This window comes from Hipposideros armiger, unplaced genomic scaffold, assembly GCF_001890085.2.
Source record: "Hipposideros armiger isolate ML-2016 unplaced genomic scaffold, ASM189008v1 scaffold_219, whole genome shotgun sequence".
In the NCBI taxonomy this organism is placed as follows: domain Eukaryota; kingdom Metazoa; phylum Chordata; class Mammalia; order Chiroptera; family Hipposideridae; genus Hipposideros; species Hipposideros armiger.
Genome location: NW_017731569.1, coordinates 405,063 through 428,652, shown reverse-complemented (window position 1 = coordinate 428,652; position 23,590 = coordinate 405,063). Strand labels below are relative to the sequence as shown.

Genomic DNA, 23,590 nt, shown 5'->3' with positions numbered 1-23,590 from the left:
GAAGTCTTTCAGTCCAAACACCATGTTTGAACCCATATGAAGTGTTTGAACATGAGATCCCTTTATAAGTAATATCAGCACCTATTTATACAATGTAATGGTACAAAATGCAAGCTAGATTTACTGAGTACAAAGTCTGTATACACAGTCAAGGGACTAGCAGTGTTGCAATATTTATTAGTACATTGCTAATAGAAACATGTAGAGAAAATAAGAAAACAAGATGTGGGAAGATGTACAGATATGTATTCACAAAGTTGATAAATATTTATCAAACACCTACTATGTTTTAGACAGAAGCTCAAGAATATTTTTAAACTTCCAAAGATCACTATTTTATAGCAGCCTTGCAGAAAACTACAGCACAGACAGATCACCCTGGCAAATGCCAACCCAAAGAGGGTGGTTATTTTAATGAGATATGAAGACGAAATCTGAACCAGAGCTATGAACTGAAAGCTCCATCTTTAAGTGTGCTAAGTATAGAAAGTATACGTGATCATCTTGTATACCTCATGCACAATCAGCAGGTGTCTTCAACTACAAGGAAACACTGCTATTTATGTGAAATATGCAAAAATTTAAATACAAAATTTTAGAGCCTAATCATCACATTGGTACTTGTTTCAGGGTCTAATACAGAGGAGAGGGGAAAAAATGCAAGCCATGTTATGCTGCATCTTAGTTTAATCATAAAACAAAGTGCTTCATTATTTGCAAGAATAGTTGGTTTTTTTTAAAGATTTTTTTTTTTTAAATTGGGGAATTGGGGGATGCGAATAGCACTGGGGAATTGTGGGAAGGGGAACAGACAAGTTGCTGTTCTTTTGTTCTTCAGTCTAGTTGTGGAGGACGTTGCTTCACTGGCCCAAGTTGGCACCATCACTGTGCTCTTCCCGGGCGAGGCAGATCAGTTGCCGGTTTCTGGATGGCCGCTCATAGCGGCTGCTGGCCACTCATGCTGGCTGCTGGCTACACACGGTAGCCCGTGGCAACCCACTGCAGCCTACGCCGTTGCCGGAGACTCACGGCAGCCCAGCTCCAGGTTGAGCTGTTGTTCAGCATCTTAGCTGTNTGTTGTTCAGCATCTTAGCTGTGGAGGGCAGTGTCACTGGCCCTCATATGTGGGATCCGAACCGGGGCCCTCTGGCATCCCAAGCCAGCTCTTAAGCAACGTGCCACTCGGCCGGCCCAAGAATAATTTTTAAAAAGCCACAATTTCCCCTCTTCAAGACAAAGGTCACATAGACAGTAGAAACAGACAAAGAATCGAGGCCCTTGAGGCCATTTCTCCTCCCTCTAACCTCCCAAAAGTACTATTTAAAAATTAAGGTAGAGTTTGTTTTGCAAGCTTTCAAATGGAGAGCGGAGTTTAAAAATAGTGGCTCATATTATAACACAATTTAAGGGAAGTTTTATGTGTATGTATGTTTATTTTATTACACTAACCAGGCATTTGTAGTCAAAATTGTGGTGTTGAGAATTCTTGCTGAGATCCCTGGAAATCCTTAATAGAAACAACCCGAGTGTTGGGCAGCAGGTGGCAATTGAGGAGGAACAGGCTCCCTTTTGTGGTAAGTCTCTTAAAGGGCTGCCCATATGGATATACTCACTGCTTGTGAAGGTGAACTACTGTTTTTACTGTGGAATAAATTCCATTCTATTTGATAAATATATTTCATTTCAGTCTCAGAAATGTCTTCATTTTCTGCCTGAAAGGAAAGATCAACTTTGTTTACATGACATCAATGGGGATCCTAATCTTTCATGGAAGGAGAGGACCTTAAGGTATGCTACTTCATATCATTTTACAGTTCCAAGAGGAATAAAGGACTTACACTTTTTCCCAAAATAGAATAATCTTAACAACAAAATCTCAGTAGTGTAAAAGAGTACAACTATGGGTTGTTGAAAAAAAGCATACTTTAAAATCTCTGGACCTATCAATATATTTTTCTCTATAGTTAAATCAATCTCTCTCAGCATGAGGAACGATATGAAACAAAATAAAACAAAACTAAAAACTGTGATCCAGCCACCCTGTAATTATTACTCAGATAACAGTGACCGAGGACTAATGTATGCTGAGGGGCTATGAAGAAGGGAAACAAAAGGAGTAGAAGACATTATCCTTGTTCTCAAGCGGTTCATAATCTTCCTGACAACCCAGTTGCTCGGTCATTAGCATGTACTGCAGGCTCCTAAGATATCTTATCAATACACTAAAGACAAGCTGACAGAAAACTGCAGTAACTGTCCACCCCCAATTAGCTGTCTATCCAGAGAAGGGCCCCTCAGGCAGCTGAGGGGCCTGAGCACACCTGGCTGTCACAGTCTGGCCCCAGGGTATGATCAGGTTCCCCTGACAGTCTACAAGTTCCCCTTCCGGGAAAACCAAAGGGCACAGCAGAATCACTCATTGGATCAGGCTGGGGTCAAATACCAGGAATCATGGCATTTGTCAGAGCAGAATCACTAGAAACAAAAAAGGCCAGAATAGGTCAAGGAGGGACAACAGGCAAGGCAAGCAAGACCAGAGGTGCTGCCGAGGAAGTCGAAAGCCAGGAGTCGTCCCAGCGATACAGGCCTGGCTTAAAACACAGCTTAGGAAGGAGCAGGCCTGTGGAAGGGGAAGGGTCCACAGCGCAGTCAGCACAGAGGCAGGGAAGGGCAGGACACCCAGTTCAGGGGAGGAGACTCAGACAAGAAGCCTTGTGTGGGAGCCAGGCAAACCCTAACAGCACCGACTGCCTTCCCCTTCTAACTCCCAGTCTCTAGCACAGCTTAGGAAAACATCAGGAAATCCTTCTGCTCAACTAATTTGGAGAAAATGACAGGAATCTGATTTCTTGCCCTCAAACCTTTTGTACTTTGAGTTTCAAGAAAGCTCAAAGCCTTAATTCCCTGGTCAGTTCCCCCACAGTGGCAGGCCAGTGTTGGAGTATCAGAACTCCTTCTTTCTGCCACGCCCCAGGGGAGGCACATGCATGCACGCGTACCTGGTTTTATATAGATGTACATACGCATGCATTTTTAAAGCTACATCTTAGCTCCAAGGAGCTTGGCAGGTTAACTGAGCGTGACAGGCATGGAACTGGTCAGTATACATGTGGTCCTTAACACACTGTGGATCAGTGACGCAGATATAGAGATAATGTAATCTCTATATTACAATGCCCCATCCTCAATGTGTTAAAACAATATGACAGAGCAATGGGAAGAACAAGAGGATGGTGTTCCCTCTGTCTAGGGAAATCATGGAGAGCCTTACAGATAAAGACACAACCAGGCTACATCTCAAAGGATGGCTGGGAATGCACCAGGCAGAATAAAAAGGAGAGGCTAATGGAGGGGACCAGGAAAGGAAAAGGAAAAGGCATGAGCAGACATACAAAGTCATGTCACAACATGAGAAATTCAGCGTAGCCAAAGCAGAGTGCAAGAAAGCAGAGGCTGGAGAAGGCCAAACCTAAGTCACATTAGTAAGGAGCCTCCCATATATGATACTAAGGAATCTGGGTTTTAATTTACAGGCAATGGGGAATCACCAAAGGTTATTTAGCAGGAGAGTGAGATGATCAAATTTATATTCTAGAATTGAGGCAACAATAAAGCAGATGCTCAGGGTTGAGAGTGGAAAAGAAGAGCAAGCAGGAAGGTTGTTAAAATAGGCTAAGCATGAAATCATGTGGATCTAAACTAGTGGGAATGAGAAGAAGATGGATTTCAAAGGTATTTAAGAGGTAGGATACATAGAGCATACTGAACAATTAGGTGTGGGATGAGCAGGGGTGGAGAAACATGGGAAGACTGAGGTTTTTATTCAGGCAACAGATGAACAGAGAAGCCATTGAGAATAGGAACAAAGCAAGAGAATAAGCAATCTTTTGAGTGGGATGGAAACGGATACAATTATTTACACACACATAGCTACCAGTTCTTTGTGCTACGTATCATGCAAAAGACAAAATCATTTCCTTTAAACCTCACAATACCACATTATCCACATTTTAAAGAAACGATGGCTCCAAGAGGTTATTTATTGGATGTTATTATCTATTAATTATTCAACATATATTTATCAGGAGCCTTTCAGGTGCTGGGGTTTTGCAAGTGAAGGAGATAATAGCTAGGTCCTTACCCTTGTGGAGTTTAAAGTTTAGAATGAAGGAGACAGACAAAAAACAAGTCAAGCAATGAAATGAACAAGATAATTGAAGACAGATATAAGGGCTAAGAAGACAATACTGTAACAATGAGCATTAACCATGGGCTCCAAGTTTTTATTCATTTAATTTTCACTACTACAAGGTAGGTAGTACTATTGTCCCCATTTCACAAAAGACAAAAACTGAGATACAGAAAGGTTAAATATCTTTCCCCAAATCACAGAGGTAGTAAATAAACAAAGCCAGAGTTCAGTCCTAGGATGCCTGGCAACATTCGAAGCAGAGGGGAGATGTCTAGCATGATTTAGAAACAGAAGAAAGCCAGTATAGTTAGAGCAGGATGAGCTGGGGGAATGGGAGTGAGATGAAGAAGAACAGGCAAGCATAGACTAGCTTGTGAAGGATCTGAACTTTATTTCAGGAAGACACCGCAGAGTTTTAGGTAGGAGATTTAAACTTAATTTACATGTTATAAAAAGGCAACTTTGAGTACGGTGAAAATGAATGAACTGGGTAGGGGAAGATGGGCCAAAGCAAAAGCAGGGAAACTTGCATCCAGGTATTCTGTCTCCAGGCTAAGCCTTTACAGTAGTCCCCCTTATCTTAGGGGATGCGTTCCAAGACCCCTGGTGGGTGCCTGAAACCACGGATAATACCAAATCCTATATATACTGTGTTTTTTCCCAAACATACATGTCTATCATAAAGTTTAATTTATAAATTAGGCACAGTAAAAGATTAACAATAACTAATAATAAAATAGAACAATTATAACTATAATAAATATACTGCAATAAAGTTTATGTGAATGGCTTTGGGTTCATTATTAAGTAAAGCAAAGGTTCCTGAATGCAAGTATTGCTATACTGCCACAAATGACCTGATAACCAAGATAGCTACTAAGTGATTAAGAGATGGGGAGTATATCCATGCTGTGTATGCTGGACAAAGGGATGAGTCAGTTCCTGGGCAAGAGGGAGCTGGACAGCATGAGATTTCATCACGTTACTAAGAACGGCACGCAATTTAAAACTTATGAATTGTTTATTTCTGGAATTTTCCATGTAATATTTTTGGATCGCTATTGACCACAGGTAACTAAAACTGTGGAAAGCAAAACTGTAGGTGGGGAGGGTGGTGGTGGCTACTGCACAGTCATTCACCACCTAAGATGGGGACATGTTCTGAGAAATGAGATGTTAGGCAGATTGCATCCTTGTGTGCACACCATAGAGCACACTTACACAAACCTAGATGGTATAGCCCTCTGCTGTAATTGTATGTGCAATACTTTTAAACAGCTGGCAGCGCAGTAGGTTTGTTTACATCAGCATCATCGCAAACATGTGATTAATGTGCTATGCTATGTCACAATAGCTATGAAGTCATGAGCGATAGGAATTTTTCAATTCCATTGTAATTTTATGGGACCACTGTTGTATATATGGTCCGTCATTGACTTAAACAATGTTATGCAGCACATGACTGTATTTAACCTCTTTGCTCTAAATTTAAGGTATAGGATTTCAGGCGAAGCTATAAAGTAAACAGATGGGAGCACGAATCCATATTTCAGAAGAAAAGGCGAGGCCAGAGATTTAAATTTTCTTTTGTAATCTTTGACATACAGGTAACTTATTATTAAAGCCATGGGAATAGATGAGATAGCTCAAGGAACACAAATAAACAGCAAAAAGGGAAGAAAGCCAGACCCTAATCTATGAAGTCTATTCTTTCTTCGTCAGGGCACGTCTTTTCATATGTTAGTAACAAGGAATACTGCTGACTGTCCAACGAGTATCTGGAACCTTTATCTTTCCCCGGAAGGAGCCGGGGAATGGGTGAAGATTGGTCCATACTGACAAGCCTTGGGGTTGCTGTGCAATAAAAGAGCTGCTGCATGCAAGGAGACATTATCAAACCCATAGATCTCACTAAAGACACAATGACTAGAATACATAACATTCCTGAATACATATTTATAGAAAGGAAAGCCATTAATCCAATTATAACCAAGTTTGATATATATGACCTATAAAGTTTTATACCCTATGCTATTAAGGTGAGTTAGTCGCTGAGTGAAAAAACTGCTCTGCTAAAGCTTCGTCATAGCTGACAACATGGAACAAACTCTGCTTATCATTCCAAGAGCAAAAAAATGGCACAACTGAAGGGAGAGAACTTGGAGAGAGGGTATGGAACTTTCAAATGCTTTACGAGTAAATTCCTCATACCTCTTTAAGCTAAAAAATCACTAACAAACTCCTAACTCTATCAAGGACAATTATATCCATATTTTCTGAACAGTTTAGGAATAGTAACTGAAGCCACAGGAACTTAGGAATATGAAAAATGCAATACTTAAGTCTTCCCTTCCCATTCTTGTTGTTTCTTACCATATGAAGTTGTGACACTGTTGGCATTCCCCACTAAATAGGGGACTAAGAACAGGCCTTCGTCCTTAGAGCAGAGAGTGGTGGATGCAGTGGAGTCATGCCAACCAGCTATTTACTAGGGTGATGATGGTCACAATAGAGAGATGTGCAAATTACACAGAGGACTTCTGCTCTGATGAGTTTGAGAGGGAAACCGCCATCTTTCCTGAGCATGACATGTGGCTGTTAGTGGAGAGAAGGGACTGGAGCTGCAGAGACCACAGTACTTCTAACAGTTCACATTTTTCCTCTTGCACAGAATGCCTTCCTCTCCCAGGAAATCTCCATCCTTTAAAGCTGGGTTCAAGTCCTACCTCTCTGAGAAAGACTCTCATCACTACAACCCACCTGCCGTTCTCTGAACTCATATTGCAGTCTCTGCTATTTGGCTTAGTATCTGTTCAGTATTTCATTGTTTCATATATTTTTGTCTCTCAAATTCATTAGATTATGAGCTTCCTGGAGGCAGGGACCATGTTTTGTTGGTTTTGATTTTTTTTATTACAAAAATGTTCAAGCAGTAACAGAAGTAGGGAGAAATATATACAAACTCTCATATACTCATCACCCACTTTCAACAATTATCAAGATTTTACCTCATTTATATATATATATATATATATATATATATATATATACACACACATATATATCTCCCTTTTTTCTTTTGTTAAAATATTTTATAGTCCATATTTTACTATGCATTTATTAAAAAAAGAAATACTTTTTTTTAAAGTAACTACAATACCTAAACAAAATTAACAGTAATTCCTTGGTATAATCTAATATCTAGTTCATATTTAAATTTACATAATTACCTCAAAAATGTGTGGAAATTTCTTTTGTTATTAATCAATATCTAAACATGATCCATATACAGTTGACCCCTGAACAACATGGGGGTTAGGGATGTTGGCCCCCCACATACAGTTGAAAAATCTGTGGATGCGCAATTTCCTTATATAAACTTTTGACTACCCCCCAAACTTAACTATTGCCATCCATTGGTATCCGTGGGGGATGGGTTCCTTATATAGAATGGTATAGAACAACCCACAGTCAGCCCTCCACATCCAGGGATTCCCAACTGTGCATCGAAAATGCTGTTTTCCATCTGCAATTGGCTGAATCCAAGACGTGAAACCCCAGGGTATATGGAGAACCAACTCTATATTTATTGAAAAAAATCCATAATAAATGGATCTGTGCAGTTCAAACCCATGTTGTTCAAGGGTCAACTGTACTGCATTTAGTTATCATGTCTCTTAGTTCTTTTTTATTGTAAAGCAGGCCTCCCCCTCTCACTGTGTCAATGATTTAACGAAGAAACCTAGTCACCTTTCCCTCTGAGTGCGCCACTTTCTGGATTTGTCTGCTTCCTTGTAGTCCTAGGGGCTATGTTTTTTATTAATTTACTCAACAAATATGTGTCAGGAGCAGAGTATGAGCCAGAACTCTAGGAAATACAGTGGCTACAACAGTGAATACAACTACAGCCCTAACTCAAATAGAAGACATAAAACAAATAATTACACAAAATATTAATTATTAGCAAGTATGATAGGTGCTAAGAAGGGAAGGTACATGGTAGTAAAAGAAATTACATATAGCAAGGAAATCTAACTTACTGTAGGGGTCAGGAAGAGTATTTATTTTGTATAGTTCAAAGCACCTTGTACAGTGTTAAGTAAATAAACATTCAATATTTCTGGGTTGACTGGGAGAATGAGTTTTCTTCAGATACCAGCCTTGTAAACTAAAGGACATACCACCACTCCTTGAGTTCTGAATATCAAATCCGATTCTCTTAGGAGTCCATGTTAGGAGAAAACTAAAAGAGCAAACAGATGGTTTTTCCCAGGAGAAATAACTTATTTTAAAAGAGAAAGAAAAATTCAGGAAGTGGCTACATAAATTCAAAGAAAAAGATTAAATTTACTGATTGCCAGCTTAGCTATTAGCACAGTGAACTTCCGACGAGGAACAGAATGGATATTGAAACCTTAGTAGGATATCTGCCACACTGCTCCAAAGGGCTTTTAAGTTAAAGTTGAGGAAAGAAAAGTATCCAGTACACTTTAAGACTGGATATAATGGAGGGTAAAAGATAGACTAGAATAACAGTAACAGAGGAGATAAATGATAATCCAGATTTTAAAAGACTGCAGCACTGTTTTTAAGTAGATTAAGAAATGTATTACTTTTGTACAATACTGTCTACTTGAGACCATGGTAAAAGTTTAAGTGCCCCTCTTTCCAAGCACATGTTAGTCTAACACTGGGACACTAGCATGATATTAATTTGAGTATCTAGAAAAGAAATAAATTCTAGTATGGACTGAACTGTGTTTCCCATGTATCCCCCCCACCTGCCAAATTCATATGCTGAGGCCCTAACCCTCAATGTGACCATACTTACAGGGTTTTTAGGAGGTAATTAAGGTTACATCAAATCATAAGGACGAGGCCCTAATCTGATAGGATTGGTGTCCTTATAAGAAGCGGAAGAGAGACCAGACAACTCTCTCTGACACGTAAAAACATAGTGAGGGGGTGGCTGGCTGGGTGTAAGCCAAAAGTCCTTGCTAGAAACCGAAACTGCTGAACCTTGATCTTCGACTTTTAGCCTCCAGGGCTGTGAGAAAATATTCTTTGTTGAAGCTACCCCATCTGTAGTATTTTGTTATGGTAGCCCAAGCTGGCAAATATACCTTTGTAAACTCTCTAGTGTCTAAATTTTAAACCTCTCCTGCATGATTCATAGAATATACCTGCATAATCTGAAGGGTACATCAGAAACTAAGGCCATGTGTATAAAAAGCATTCCTTGACATCTAACCAAGTAGACAAGAGAAAATAATTGGTCAAGGTGCTTCCTAATCAAGGGAATAAAACAGAATGGATGGTTTTTACTTGCCTGCATGTATTTCTAAACTCCTGAATTTTCATATTCTTTTCAATACAAATAGAAGCTCTCCTCAGTTGAACCAGAGCTGGGTATTTTCAGTAGTGGTCAGTTTCTCTCTGAATTCCACTAGGGTTTGGTGATGCAGAGTAAACAAGGCTATAAATCAAGTGCAATGCATTTAATATCTCAATGCATTGCAAATTGATCTGGAAGAGGGGTCAGTTAATATCGTTTTTTTAAGTGAAACTGTCACCTTCCCTTGAAGAGAAACAATGGAAGTTAAAGATAGCAAATCCCAAAATTATACGGGATTCAGAAGTGTGGCTGCTTGGTAGAATAGGCAGAGGCCAGGTTTTTTCAGGTGAGATTCATCAGTTACTTATCAGGCTGGAGCTATGGATATTTAAAAACACACATTCTGGGAGCTGGCATTAAACCTGAAATGTGGTGGGCAACTTTTCAAGAAATAAAAGCTACAAACAAAATGGCTTTAGTTCCATTCAGCATGCTGTGGGAAATGGCTAATGGACAAGCATTACTATGACTGGCAAGGCGAGCTGCCAATAAACGCAGAGCAGAGATTCAAAACCACCACATAACAGCAACACTTCCTAAGTTTATTTCACTAATTTGTCAAAGAAGGACATTATCTGGAGTGAAAGCAAAATGAGGTTGGAGAACACAGGGGAAGGAACTATTCAAAAGTAAAGGCTATGCTTCTTTTCCTTTTGGTTAGTTATCTCTGTTTTGAGTAATTATGGTTTACTTCTACCATTTCCTGTTACCACACTTGGTTTTACTGAAGGCACATTTTCTCCTTTTCAAAGGACAAGCAGAGAGCTATTTCTGGTAGGATAAATATCCCTTGTTTGCTTATGCCTGCCTTGTTTTTTTCCACTAGAAAGAAATGAAGTCTAGTAGTTAGATGGGAAGAAAGTATGGAGTTCTGATATGCCACCCCTCAGAGAGGGATGGGGGCCATGTTCTCTTCTCACTTGTCATTTTTTTTTCCTAGAAGAAAAACTTCAAGTGCTGTATCCCATCTTTTCTCCATAGTCAACTCTTAACTCTCAACTGTTTCTTAGAACTTGAAACAGACTGTTAAGTGGGTCATTCCTGCAATCTCTTACATTCTGGAATGGAATTTTTATTTTTTTATTTTTTTATTTTTTTTATTGTTAGTTTCAGGTTGGAATGGAATTAAAATTACCCCATCATAAAAGGAAGAATAAAATCACTTAATTGTATAATTCAGATCAGTCTAAAAATAAATGATTAATGCCTTAAATTCTATCTCAGCTAGGCCTTTTAGTAGAATGGGTAGTGTAAAAGTATAATGGTTTTCAGTGTAATGGAACAAAGCATGGAATCTGGGGCTGGACTACCTCGGTTCAAATCCTATTTCCACTACTTATTTATTAGCTGTGCAGATTAAGATAAATCAATTTCATCTTTCTCTATGCCTCCATTTCCTCATCCGTTAATGAAGAATAGTTCTACATCACATGCTGCTATGCCGGGCAAACAGAAAGCACTATATGAACGTTTACTATTATTAAGATTATTTCAGAAGACTTCTAAAGGGCATCATGTTAGTCGCCCTACTGTTTGTTAGTTCTATTAAACAGTTACATGTAAAACCAAGTGAAAGTTCACCTGTTTTAGACCACAAAACAATCCTCTTGCTAATCAGATAAGGGAACAGGATAAGAATGAAATCCTTTCTTCAAAATTAGCCTCAATTGAGACTCAGATTTTAGGTTCAATAACATCACTATACACTTGACATTTAGAGGCAAGACATTCTACTTAAACCTACATGCTTCAATAAAAAGAGTCAAATGAAGAACACATGCAATAATAGCAGCTTATTCTAAAACACTAATAAAATCTGAAACATTGCTCTGTGAACAAAATACATACTTCTGGGGTGATCTGTTATCAAGTTCAGCCTTCAGTCGTAAATTCTCCCTCACCAGGCCACCATTTTCCAATTTCAATTTTTTATTTGCCTTAAAAAAAGAGTTGAAAATAATTAAGCACAAGCTAAAACAAAAGTGCCTTGTAAAAACTATGACATGAGCCATCAGTATTTTTTTTAGACTAATAACATCAGAAAACTGAATGCTAGAGCATGGCCTTCAGAAACCAAATCACCACTGGGAGTGACTTGTGAAACTGTGAATACAACCAAGCATCTTAAATCAATATTCCCCAAGCACTCTGCAAATCTATCCAGGGAAATAAACGAAGCTGTGTTAGTTAGCTTAGAGTCATTAAGGGACTCTACTTATGACATTTTTTTTCCCTTTTTTACATAACTGAATACTCTAAGCATGATAACATTATACCATATGCAATTATTCGCAAAATGTACGCTGACTTAATTCTTGACTTTGAGATTGACTTTTGGTTGCTACTTAAAAATAGCTTTTTAGTGATAACAAATCTAATATGATTAAACCACCTGCTTTCTTTCTTCAAAAGGCTTTTCCAAATGCTCTGGCTCACAACTTCCGAGACTCTCAAAACTGAGTTAATATTTTGTAATAAATTCTATGGATTCTCTTTTGATTTAAAAAAAAATCCCAAAATTGACTTTATTTTTGTAATTATAAGAAATTAAAAATTACCTAACAAAACCTTAATTGCTAGAAAATCTAGAGGCTCAATACTGATTCTGGATGGACTGAACAGTAGTGTGTGTACATTTTAGAGTTTTCTTAAAAGCTGCCTCCTTTAAATTCCCTAGTCATTGCATTTTTGAATTTTGAATAAATATAAGACTCTCTCAAGTCAATCTCACCAACCTGGCAAGAGAAATTCACTGTTTGACTAGAACATTAACATTCAAAGTAATGGGTCACAAGAATTACTGTTGACTGAAAGGTTTAAACCAAGATTTACAAACAGATTTCAAAACTTTGACCAATGTTTTTGACTAATTTCCAGAAATTTTGACTATATGACTTGCCCATCCACACAAAAATTCCCAAGAGGATGACAAGAGAAGCAAGGCAGAGAACATTCTTCTGGGCACAAAGCCTAACACTCTTAGATTCATGCAGGTTCCTTTGGGGCTCTGAGTACCTGCCTATCTTCATGGTTGCACACCAGCCAGGGTTGTGGAGGGTTAATTCTTTAAGTGACTGATAAACATCATTACTGCCCCTCTGAAGATACAAGAAAAGTCATTTACTTCCTCATACACACAGACAATGAATTAAGCTCTCAAGTATAGCACCATAAGAGAAGGCACTTAGTGAACACTTTCTGATGATAAGCTTAAATTAGAAACTCGTTTGAGATTTCTTTTCCCCATCCCCTCTATACTGTTATCACTGTATTTCAAAGTCTCTCACCAGTCCTGGGGTTCTCTAATATTCTCTTTATGGGCTGGCTAGTTCCTCAACTATCAGGAGATATTTTCAAATTCAGGAGCGTTAGGGGGGGGGTCAAGATTACAAAGGGCAGAGTTCTGTTTGCTGCATCTAAAAGAGTGATGAAGTCTTCAGCTATTTTGCATTCTCAACACTGACTGGGCATGGCCTCATAATGGTTCAAAACTCAGCTGGTCCTGAAAACATCAGAAAAAAACTCCATTTCTCTCATTCTAAGGAATCCTTTATTCTGAATCTTGTGCCCCTGTATTTAATTTACAGTATGTTATTATTTTGTCCTTCATATTCAAATTTTGCCCCTGCAAACAATATTTTTTAATTCACTTGTGTCTCAGTTTATTGCCTAGTACTACTTAATACCATCACTAGGCACCCAAATTGGGCTTATTTATTAAATATCTCAAATAATTCTGAGCTCTCAGGGTAGCTTTGGGTACTGAATTTAACATGTGACCTTTAAAACAGCAAAAAAAAGCTGTGCTTTATGTATTTTCCCTTTACATACATCCCCTACATCACCCTTATGAGACCAGAGTCAAGTTTTCATACCAAGCCTCATGCTCTAAGAAGCATTTAACGCCAAAAATGTAAATGAAGTTTAATTACTATAAAGGAGGCCATATGAACCTCACTGAATGGCTCCAGAAGAGGAAGGGAAGTTCCCCGGCACATGGCAGATTGATAAACACTGTAACTTCCCAGCTGCTTTCCTTTTTGGGTCCTTTTCTCTTCTTAGACAAACCAACATGCTAATAATGTTGGCCGTCAATATTCAATTCCCCCGAACTCGTAACAAACGCATTTTTTCTGAGCCCAAATGGCATTTATTTTATATGTGGGTATGTGAAAATGGCTTAGTATTTACACTAAGTTGCAGATACTTCTCTGCTACTTAACCACAATGAGGATCTGAGGGCCAGTATGTGGCGGTACTTCTTTAAAGTATCATATGGAGCTCATTAATGATTTTAGGAGGCAGGCTTTAATAATTCAGTATAGTTACAATATTTTAAGGGAATGCAGATAGGCTGAATGGGTTGTGGTAAACTGGATACCACAAAATGATCTCCATTCAGCACGACAGGACTCCATTGTGGATAAACCTGAAGTCAAGCTAAAGGCTGGTCCCTTTGGCAAACAAAGCCATACAGTACTTGATTATATCTCTAGTGCTCACTGCATGGATCTCATCTCCTTTTCTAGACTGGAAAACTCTAGAGCAGCGGTTCTCAACCTTCCTAATGCCGCGACCCCTTAATACAGTTCCTCAGGTTGTGGTGACCCCCAACCATAAAATTATTTTCGTTGCTACTCTATAACTGTAATTTTGCTACTGTTATGAATCGTAATGTAAATATCTTTTTGTTTTCCGATAGTCTTAGGCGACCCCTGTGAAAGGGTCGTTCGACCCCCAAAGGGGTCGCAACCCACAGGTGGAGAACCGCTGTTCTAGAGGTTTGGCTTTTTCACCTATGCTTTCTCTATTTTGTTGGATGGATGGAAGAATTGAAAAAAATGAACCCGCCTCATAAGCCACAATATTCTTTTGGATGAAGTGCTCTAAAGAGGCTACTCATAGCTCTCTTAGAATTATTCATTAAGCCTTTAACTACTTACAATCTGAAAAATCAGAGAATGGTAGTGCTAGAAAAGATATGGTACAAGTCTTTCATTTTATAGGTAGGGAAATGGATACGTGTTTGTTTTTATGCATACAGGGCAGTCACGAACATAAGCTTAAAAAAATTAAGGTAAACCACAAAGAGGGGAAATAGAAACACATCCTTTAAGTTGATGTCACTCTTCTACAAGATGCAAACTCATACAGAAGCACTATACAGTCTCCAATTATAGTCACAAATGGAACCACCTGATATTTCTTGGCAGCTAATGACATTTAAGGAGAAAAAGTTTTCCTATTGCTTATAAATACTCATCTAGGGATTCCGTCCTTCCCCCACAAATCATCTAATGATGAGTCAAGATAATATGGATATTTATACTTTTGAAGGTAATTACAATATTACAGAGTTTTAAAAACAACTATAACAGAAATTTAAAACTTATAATAGAATTTTATAAACAACCACAACTCACCTCCTTTAACTTATCTATGTCATCTTTCATTTTTTCATAGATTTCATTAGCTGTTCTAAGTTTTTTCTTCCACTCTGCTACCGTCTCTGGGTCAATTTTACTTGGATTATCTGCAACTGGATGTTTGTCTTCATTTTGGTTGCCCTGCATCAAGGTTAAAGGATCCAGAATAGTCTTGATCTGGGACTCCAAGCTGAGATTTTTACTCTTGAGTTCTTCTACCTCTTTCTGCAGACAATCTATTTCATCCTGAAAAAGCATTACAAAGCCATTAGGTAGGCACAGACATTAAGCACATACATAAGCTAACCTGAGGCCGATGTGTTTTTAAATTATATACTCAAAATTTTGTGGGCCAGCCAGGTGATACAGTTGGTTGAGTGTGAGCTCTGATCAACAGGGTTGATGGTTCGATTCCCACATGGGCCAGTGAGCTGCGCCTGAGCTGCCAATGGGCAGCCGGATGGCTCAGCTGGTGACAGCACGTGCTCCTAACAACAAAGTTGCCGGTTGCACTCCCACATGGGATGGTGGGCTGCACCCCCACCCCCACCACCTCCCTGCAACTAGACTGAAAGTGGCAACTGGACTTGCAGTTGAGCTTGCGCCCTCCACAACTAAGATTGAAGGACAACAACTTGACTTGGAGCTGATGGGTCCTGGAAAAACACAATGTTTCCCTGCTCCAATTCCCCAATAAAATCTTAACAAAAAAAAAAAACAAAAAAAAAATTCCATAGATACAGATTCTTTATGCATCAGAATAGTTTTGTAGGTAGAAAGTCACATACTGTTGAAGTTCTCAAAATGTATTTTGATTCTGATAAAAGCTGGCATTCCCATTGCTTTTTTCATTTAATTCAATGATAGTTTGTGGTTTAAAAAAAAATAAAGCTGTCAACTCTTTGATTCTATTTAAAATATCCAGGAAACAAGTCATATGAATTCAACAAGGAAACAGATTCCTCAAAAGAAAATTCTGAGGTATGTTTAATTGCTTTACTGAGGAAAATTAACAAATAGTGTTGATGAAGGTGATCTATTATAGTTTTGTTTCATATTTGTATTTTTGCTTCTATATTTGAAGAGTTGAAACCATATACCATTTCCTTCCACTTTCCATTTCACAATAATACCTGTAGTTAATTTTTAACTTTTCTGTATTCTGGTTCTTCCGTTACTCCCATGACTATTCCAAGTATTAGATTTCCCCATCTGGAACTGCTTATTTTCTTAAATCCAATTATTACACATTTGGACTAGAATTCTTTTCTGTGATACTATTTATTCATCTATAATGGGTACTTCTTCTTAAACTAAGACTGAAAAACTCTGTTGTTAGAAAATAAACTCCAAGTACCTCAACATGCCAGTGATCTTCTAAAGGATTAATTTGATTAGTACCTAAGTATGATAAATATTCATTAAGTTCGCAAGAATATATTTTATTTATTTATTTATTATTTTTAAAAGATTTTATTGGGGAACTGGGGGAGGGGAACAGTGTTGGGGAATTGGGGAAGGGGAACAGCCAAGTTGTTGTCCTTCAGTCTTAGTTGTAGAGGGCGCAGTAGCTCAGCTCCAAGTCCAGTTGCGCTGCTTAGCTCAAGGTGCTGTGTTCAATTAGTTGTGGGTGGGTGTAGCCACCATCCCATGTGGGAGTCGAACTGCCAGCCTTGTTGTTAGGAGCACGTGCACTCACCTGAGCCATCCTGCCACCTGTTGGCAGCTCAGTGGCAGCTCAGCTCAGGGCGCAGCTTGCCGGCCCATCTGGGAAGCAAACCAGTGACCCTGTTGCTCAGAACTCGCACTCTTGGGCAAGCTCTTAACCAACTGAGCCACTCGGCTGGCCCAAGAATACATTTTAGAATTAACACAGATAGTACTATTTACTATTTAAATTATAATACATTTCAAGTTAAATAGCATTATAAAATGAGAAAATCACTTTATTTGAAATATATTAATGAATAAACAAATATATGCAGAAAAACACATATGAATGAACATTTATTCAGTCATTTATTTACGCCCTACTCTATTTAAAAAAAATTTGAGGCAATTGAAGTAGTTTTCATGTATATAGTTTAACTTAAAGATAGTTTGTATCAAAAGAAGAGATCAGTAATATCCCCCCTTTAGTCTACATAAAATGAAAACTGGGCTTAATGTTTACTATTCATAAGTATATGTATTCCATCAGCATGAAGCTAATTTGGAAAAAATCCATCACCATGTCAAATCACCTTCACAGAAAGAAAACTGCATGATCTTACTTCTTTGTGAAATCTAAAAAAGTGTAAAATACATAGAAGCAGAGAATTAAACAGTGGTTACCAGAGGTGGGTGGTGGGGGAAATGGGGAGGTGGGATAAGTGGAGAGAGATGGGTTGAGGATACAACGTTGTTATTATGTAGGATAAATAAGTCTAGAGATATAACATATAGCATGATGACTATAATTAATAATATTGTGTTGTATCCTGGAAATTTGCTAAGAGAGATTTAAGCTGCTCTTACCACATGCACACATGCAAGCGCATGCAGTCACACACACACACACACACACACACACAGTAACTATGTCAGGAGATGGACATGTTAATTGGCTTGATTGATGTAATCATTTCTCTGTGTATATGTATAACAAAACATCACGTTATACACTTCAAAAATACACAATTTTTATTTTAAAAAAAATTTACATGAAAAAAAAGAATTAGGTAATACCACATTTTACGCAAAGAATCTCTTCGCTGGTAGTCGACATAAATATGTTTACTTTCAGAACTGATGAGGGTTATAATTATCAGTGAATTTACAGGCAAAAACAAACACAGAATGAGGACTGTAGTCACTATTCACCAGAGCAGAGCAGTCATAATACCTTTTGGGGGTTAGACTTTTTTAAGACGGTTTCTTTTATCTCCCAACTTCTTAAGGGAGCAAATACTTACAAAATGATGTGTCTGTTGTGGACAAATTTTAAATTAAAAGAAAGAGAAAAAGAAAAAAAATTTATCAAATAAGGTATTTTTAAATTGGCATTAAAATAAGATTTCATTGGATATTTAAGAAGTCCAGGAACTTAAACAGCTCAGTTTTACCTTGAATTCAATATTGCATCATTTTAAATTTTAATTATTATTCACCTCATATTCTTTGTGGAGTAACTCAAGTCTCGTTTTCCGAAGGTGCTTCCGGACTATATGGCTTAGCATAGGTTCACTTTCACTGGTCCCTCCTACAGGAAAAAAAAAAAAATGTAACTTTCATTCTCATTTGGGCAGAACGAAAATAAAAATGAACCATTTTTATTATTGTTTTACATAGTTCTCCCGCTTAATTTCTAATTATATGCATACTTGGGGCTGCCATCTTGGCCTTTTCTCTATCTCAGCCCTAAGAAAAGATAAATAACAAATAACATCATAAGAAATACCTTCAGTAAAATATCATGTTGAGTTTACTTACGTATGCATCTTATTGTAGTAAAGTTGACGAAGACAAATACTATATTTTATTAATGATCACATTTTGACTACTGCAAATTTTAATACCAGATAATTGTTAAATAAGGATAAAATCAATTATATATATTAATCAATAAATCACAAAAATGTTATCAATATTATCAATACATATTTTATATGTAATTATGTATGTATAATACATAATATATATATTCTGATATATATTATCATAACCAATATATTCATTCAAACATACCTAGTTACTGGTAACACACTAAACAGATCAATGTGTGTTTTCACTGATTCTAGCAACTCATTACAATGGATTATAAATTACAGCATTATTGTCTACCAGTAATGACTCATCACAAACACACTCAAAATAAATTTTTCCTGAGAGCTCTTCACTTATGCTGTGGTTACCTTCTTTATACTTCTTAGCACCATCATACCAAAGGCATTATACAGATGTTCTTTTTCAGGGCGTCCTATCCAAATGCAAGGATAGATCAACTATTTCACGTGAAAGAATTTATGAAATATCACTTAGATATAAATGAATGAAGGCAGAAAGGGATGTGAAGAGAAGCTGGGAGAGAACATTCTTATTTTAATCATCTAACCTTATATTTTGCAATAAAAGGCTCCTTGGTGAAGTTCAGTACAGGTAAAAACTTAGAGGCAGAGAGGTTAACACTGCAGTATGCAGCAGGCAGAGAAATACCTACTCCTCTATCAGACTTCACCCAGTCACCCAAGAAAGAACCTCGGAGCTAATGAGTCCTCCTTCAGATCTCTTAGTACCAAAGTCCCACTAGTTCTTTTATTCTAGTATGTATCTTCCTTTCTCTTTCCATTGTGAAAATCTTACATAAGTCTATTTTCCCTAATTTGGGACTATTACAATGATTTCAGTTTTCTGAAAGGTGTTTTCTATACATAGCTAATGATATATTTACTTTCAATTTTTCCTAAAGCAAAAACAAAAATCATTTTAATTTTTGAAATCTAAGAGAAATAACTTATATGAGCAGAACAAGAACCCAACACTAAAAAAGCTCCTTAAATGTTTTTCAAGGATCTTCTAGTTCAATTCTTATCCCCCCTTACCCAGACAGACTATAGTGTATGGCACTGAATGTTCTTTTTTAACCCTTAATTCAGACTCACATTCTCCCTCACCTAGGCAAGTGCCTCCTACCTAAACTGCTCACATCCTGTCTCTCCCCTACAGCCCAACCTGAGTATCATCACCTGAGTAATGTTCCTCAAGCATATTTTGGATCATACCACTTGCTCAAAACCACCATGGCCACCTCATCCTTCTTCTCACCCATAGAGCAAGCCCCTGCTTAATCTGTTACTCAAGATTCTCTGCACTGAAGTCTCAATTTACCCTTTCAGTCTTATTTCAGTAGTCAGACCCAAACTAGACTACTGATCATTTCCAACAACATGCTTTGCGTTTTCCTACCTCTAAACATTAGTTCATGCTAGTACCTCTGCATAAAATGCCTTCTCTAATCTTTACCAGTTGAAATTTTATCCACCCTTAAATCTCCATCTGAAAGGCCACCTCTTCATGAAGCCTTTCTCTGTGTTCCTAGCTGAATCTTCTTGCCTGAACTCTGTGGGTCTTTTCTTGGCCTTTAATATCTGCTGCTTTAAACTACTAATATTTTGGTCTACATCACAACCTCTACCAGAATATAAGTTCCAAGAGGCTCTAAGATTTCTCATACTGACTTGTGCTCCTCAGTTATTCCACTTATAGATTATACAAATGACCAATCCATCCAGTGTGATATTGGCAAAATAACATCATTGAAAGTTGCCTATTTTGGTCTTCTTCTAGATATACGCTATTTAGAGACTGTTTCACATCTATTTCTGTGTGTTTATAAAATCGGCCCTTACCAATAATCTCTTTGCAAGGATTTTCAGGAGTGATGGGGACTCTGCAAGCTGGACACTGGCTATTATTCTTCAACCACAGATCGATGCAAATTGAACAAAATACATGGTTGTTGATGCATATGACAGGCTGGCGCACCTTTGAAAAAAGAAACATTACTTTTAATACAGAGCAACAGTCATAACTGGAATCCCAGTAGGTTTAGTTAAGAGCAAACAAATTGCTTCTCTAGAGTACAGCAGAGTAAGTTTAGAAGCAGAGTAGCTGCTGCTACCACATTGTTTCTTATCTATGTTTAAGAGATACTAGCTGAGATATCGTGTCATAGAGACTGAAACTCTTGACGTATTATGATAGTTTTATTTTGTTCCAAACCATACTCATGGCCAAAGAGAAAATGCATTTTGTTCCACTAAGGCTGGAACAATTTTCCTTCAATTATTCCATTTTAGAATTATGAAATGAGGATTAGAAGGTTCTTTAACACCTATCTGATGATTGAATGCTTCCTTCAATTCATTCTGCTATATTACAGAGCAACAGCAACCAAAGGTTAAGCATTCACATCTTACTAGAAAGTCCCCCAAACCAAAGGGGCATGAAAGCTAAAACAACCCTAAAAGATATGAGTCCCACTCTCAAGTGGTATATAACCGAAACAGCAAACAATGCTGACATAAATATTGACATACACCAAATACACAAAGCTTTGACTCCATTTAAACAAGTACAAATTAATAACACTTTACATTTATATAGTCTTATATTTTACAAAGGGCTTCCACATGCGTTTTCTCTGTGTATGTGTGTTTTTGTTTTGTTTTTAAATAACCCAGTGAACAGAGTAAATACAGTTTATAAATAAGGAAACCAAGGTGGGGCTTGCTCAGGGTTAACTAGGCACAAAGCAGAAGAGAAGCTGCTTTGTTTTTACACCTGATGTTGTACTTTGGTTGTTTACACAGTTATTATCTATATTCCCAGAGGGAAAATAGAAAAGTTGTTTAAGTTTTCTACCTGATATTATATATTTATTTACATATTTATTCTCTATCTCCCCTATTAGAATGAAAGCTCCATGAGGGCAAGAACTTCCTTAGTTTCCTTCATTCCTAAATTCCTGGTGCCTAGAAGACAGCCTAGTACACAGTAGGTACTCAATAAAGGCTTGCCGAATGAAGTAATTGCTATTAAGACAGTACTTAACATTCAATTAGTTGGGGAACCTGACAGGGAATAATGACAATGTTCTTCACACAGCACTAATTTAACAATAGAAACAACAACAAAAAGACAGAAATGCTTAGGCTTTCACTTGATTTACACGGTAGTTTTACTGTGGGACTCAAAACCGTTTATAGGCATTTTCAGTATTTTCCTGTTCTAATGATAATAATACTATTGGTGAGTCCTTCTGCACTAGGGACTGGAAGATCACAGGAAAGCAGAGGAAGCAAAGGGAGAAAAAAGAGACAGAACCACCACAAACGGCTTTCCACAGTGAAAACGCTTGTGCGGCTGTATGTCCACCTCAGTACGTGAATATTCAGAATATGAATATTCATTAATTTTAAAGGGGTCCCTACCCTCAAAGAAATCACAGACATATGGCGATCCATGCCAGGTAGGCAAGCAGTTGAAATTTCACTACAAAGTGCTCTCTGGTCTTAGTCTGCCTTTCTAAGCATTTAGATGCTTCCTGGATCATGAACAAGAAAACTAAACAAAGAATATAATTCAACATGGACTGAAACTTCCTCTTGAGGAAACCAATTCTAATTCATTCAGTTCAACTGATTAGACAAGACTGATATAAATAAATAAGTAAATAAATAAATAAAACTATGAAGCACAGCTTCTTAAACTCTTCTTCCAAAGTATTCCTACCAACAGTCAGAAGTGAATGGAGTGTGATATTGTGATTCATAAGAAATTATATATATATATATATATATATATATATATTATATATACCAAACATATGCCAAATATTTTATATATCTATATCTGTATCCATTTAGTCATTCAGATGACCTAAATTCCATATATTCCTCAGATATAGTTGGTCTTCATCCACAGGTTCTAGCTCCCAAATCCTTGGAATTTTCTAAGTGATGAGAGAGCAACAATGACGTCTCTGTTAAAGAGGTGACTTTTGGACTCCACCCAATGGTGGGTGCTGGTTGCCAGCAGGAGCCAACTTTATGGTTAGAGGACTGGAACTTTCAGTCCTACCCAGATTTCCAGGGAGGGGAGAGGGGCTTGAGGTTGAATTAATCACCAATGGTCAATGACTCAGTCAATCATGACTAGTAATGAAGCCTCCATAAAAACCCCAAAGGAGGGCCGGCAGTGGCTCAGTTGGTTAAGAGTTGGATTAAGAGCGTGAGCTCTGAGCAACAGGGCTGCTGATTTGATTCCCACACGGACCAGTGGTGCTGCGCCTGAGATGAGCTGCCAACAGGTGGCAGGATAGCTCAGCTGGTATAACAACAAGATTGCCTGTTCAATGGTGGGCTATGCCCACCTGCAACTAAGTCTGAACTCGGCACCTTGAGCTGAGCTGCCGTCCAGATGGATCAGTGGATACAGCGTGAGCTCTTAACAACAAGGCTGCTGGTTCGACTCCCACATGGGATGGTGGGTTACGCCCACCCGCAACTAAGATTGTAACACAGCACATTGAGTTAAGAGGCCACGAGCTGCCGACGGGCAGCCAGATGGAGACTGGCGCCCTCCACAATGAAGACGGAAGCACAACTTGGCTGTTCCCCTCCCCAATTCCCCAATAGAATCTTTAAAAAAAAACAACAACCTCAAAGGACAGCTGCTGGCCCTCTTTTGGAGAGCTCCCATGTTAGAGATCCAGACTGCGTCCACGTGCCCCTGTGCCAGGCCCCAAGCTCCAAGAGGTCAGATTCCTCGGTCTGAGTCCTCACCCTATGTCCTTCTTCTGGCTACTGATTCAGATTCTTTAACATTCCATGTAATAAATCGGTAATCTAATAGGTAAATGGGTTTTCTTTAGTTCCGCAAGCTGTTCTAACAAATTAATTGAACCCTGAGGAGGGCGTCATGGCAACCTCTGATTTAGAGTCCATTAGTCAGAAGTACAGGAACAACCCGGGCTTGGGACTGGCTTCTAAAAAAGTGGAGGGCGTGGGCCGGCCGAGTGGCGCGATGGTTAAGAGC

General features: G+C 38.1%; 1 protein-coding gene across 2 annotated transcripts in view; it reads right to left on the bottom strand.

The window, feature by feature from the left end:
- The window catches only part of OBI1 (ORC ubiquitin ligase 1), a 41,738-nt gene that overhangs the window by 9,744 nt on the left and 8,404 nt on the right, over positions 1 to 23,590 (bottom strand). For both annotated transcript variants that reach the window (XM_019654323.1, XM_019654324.1), the window contains 4 exons: positions 20,401 to 20,536; positions 18,163 to 18,254; positions 15,011 to 15,259; positions 11,436 to 11,524 (listed from right to left, as the gene is read on the bottom strand). In XM_019654323.1, the coding sequence (XP_019509868.1) occupies positions 11,436 to 11,524; positions 15,011 to 15,259; positions 18,163 to 18,254; positions 20,401 to 20,536 (566 nt within the window). The remainder of the gene's footprint in view (positions 1 to 11,435; positions 11,525 to 15,010; positions 15,260 to 18,162; positions 18,255 to 20,400; positions 20,537 to 23,590) is intronic.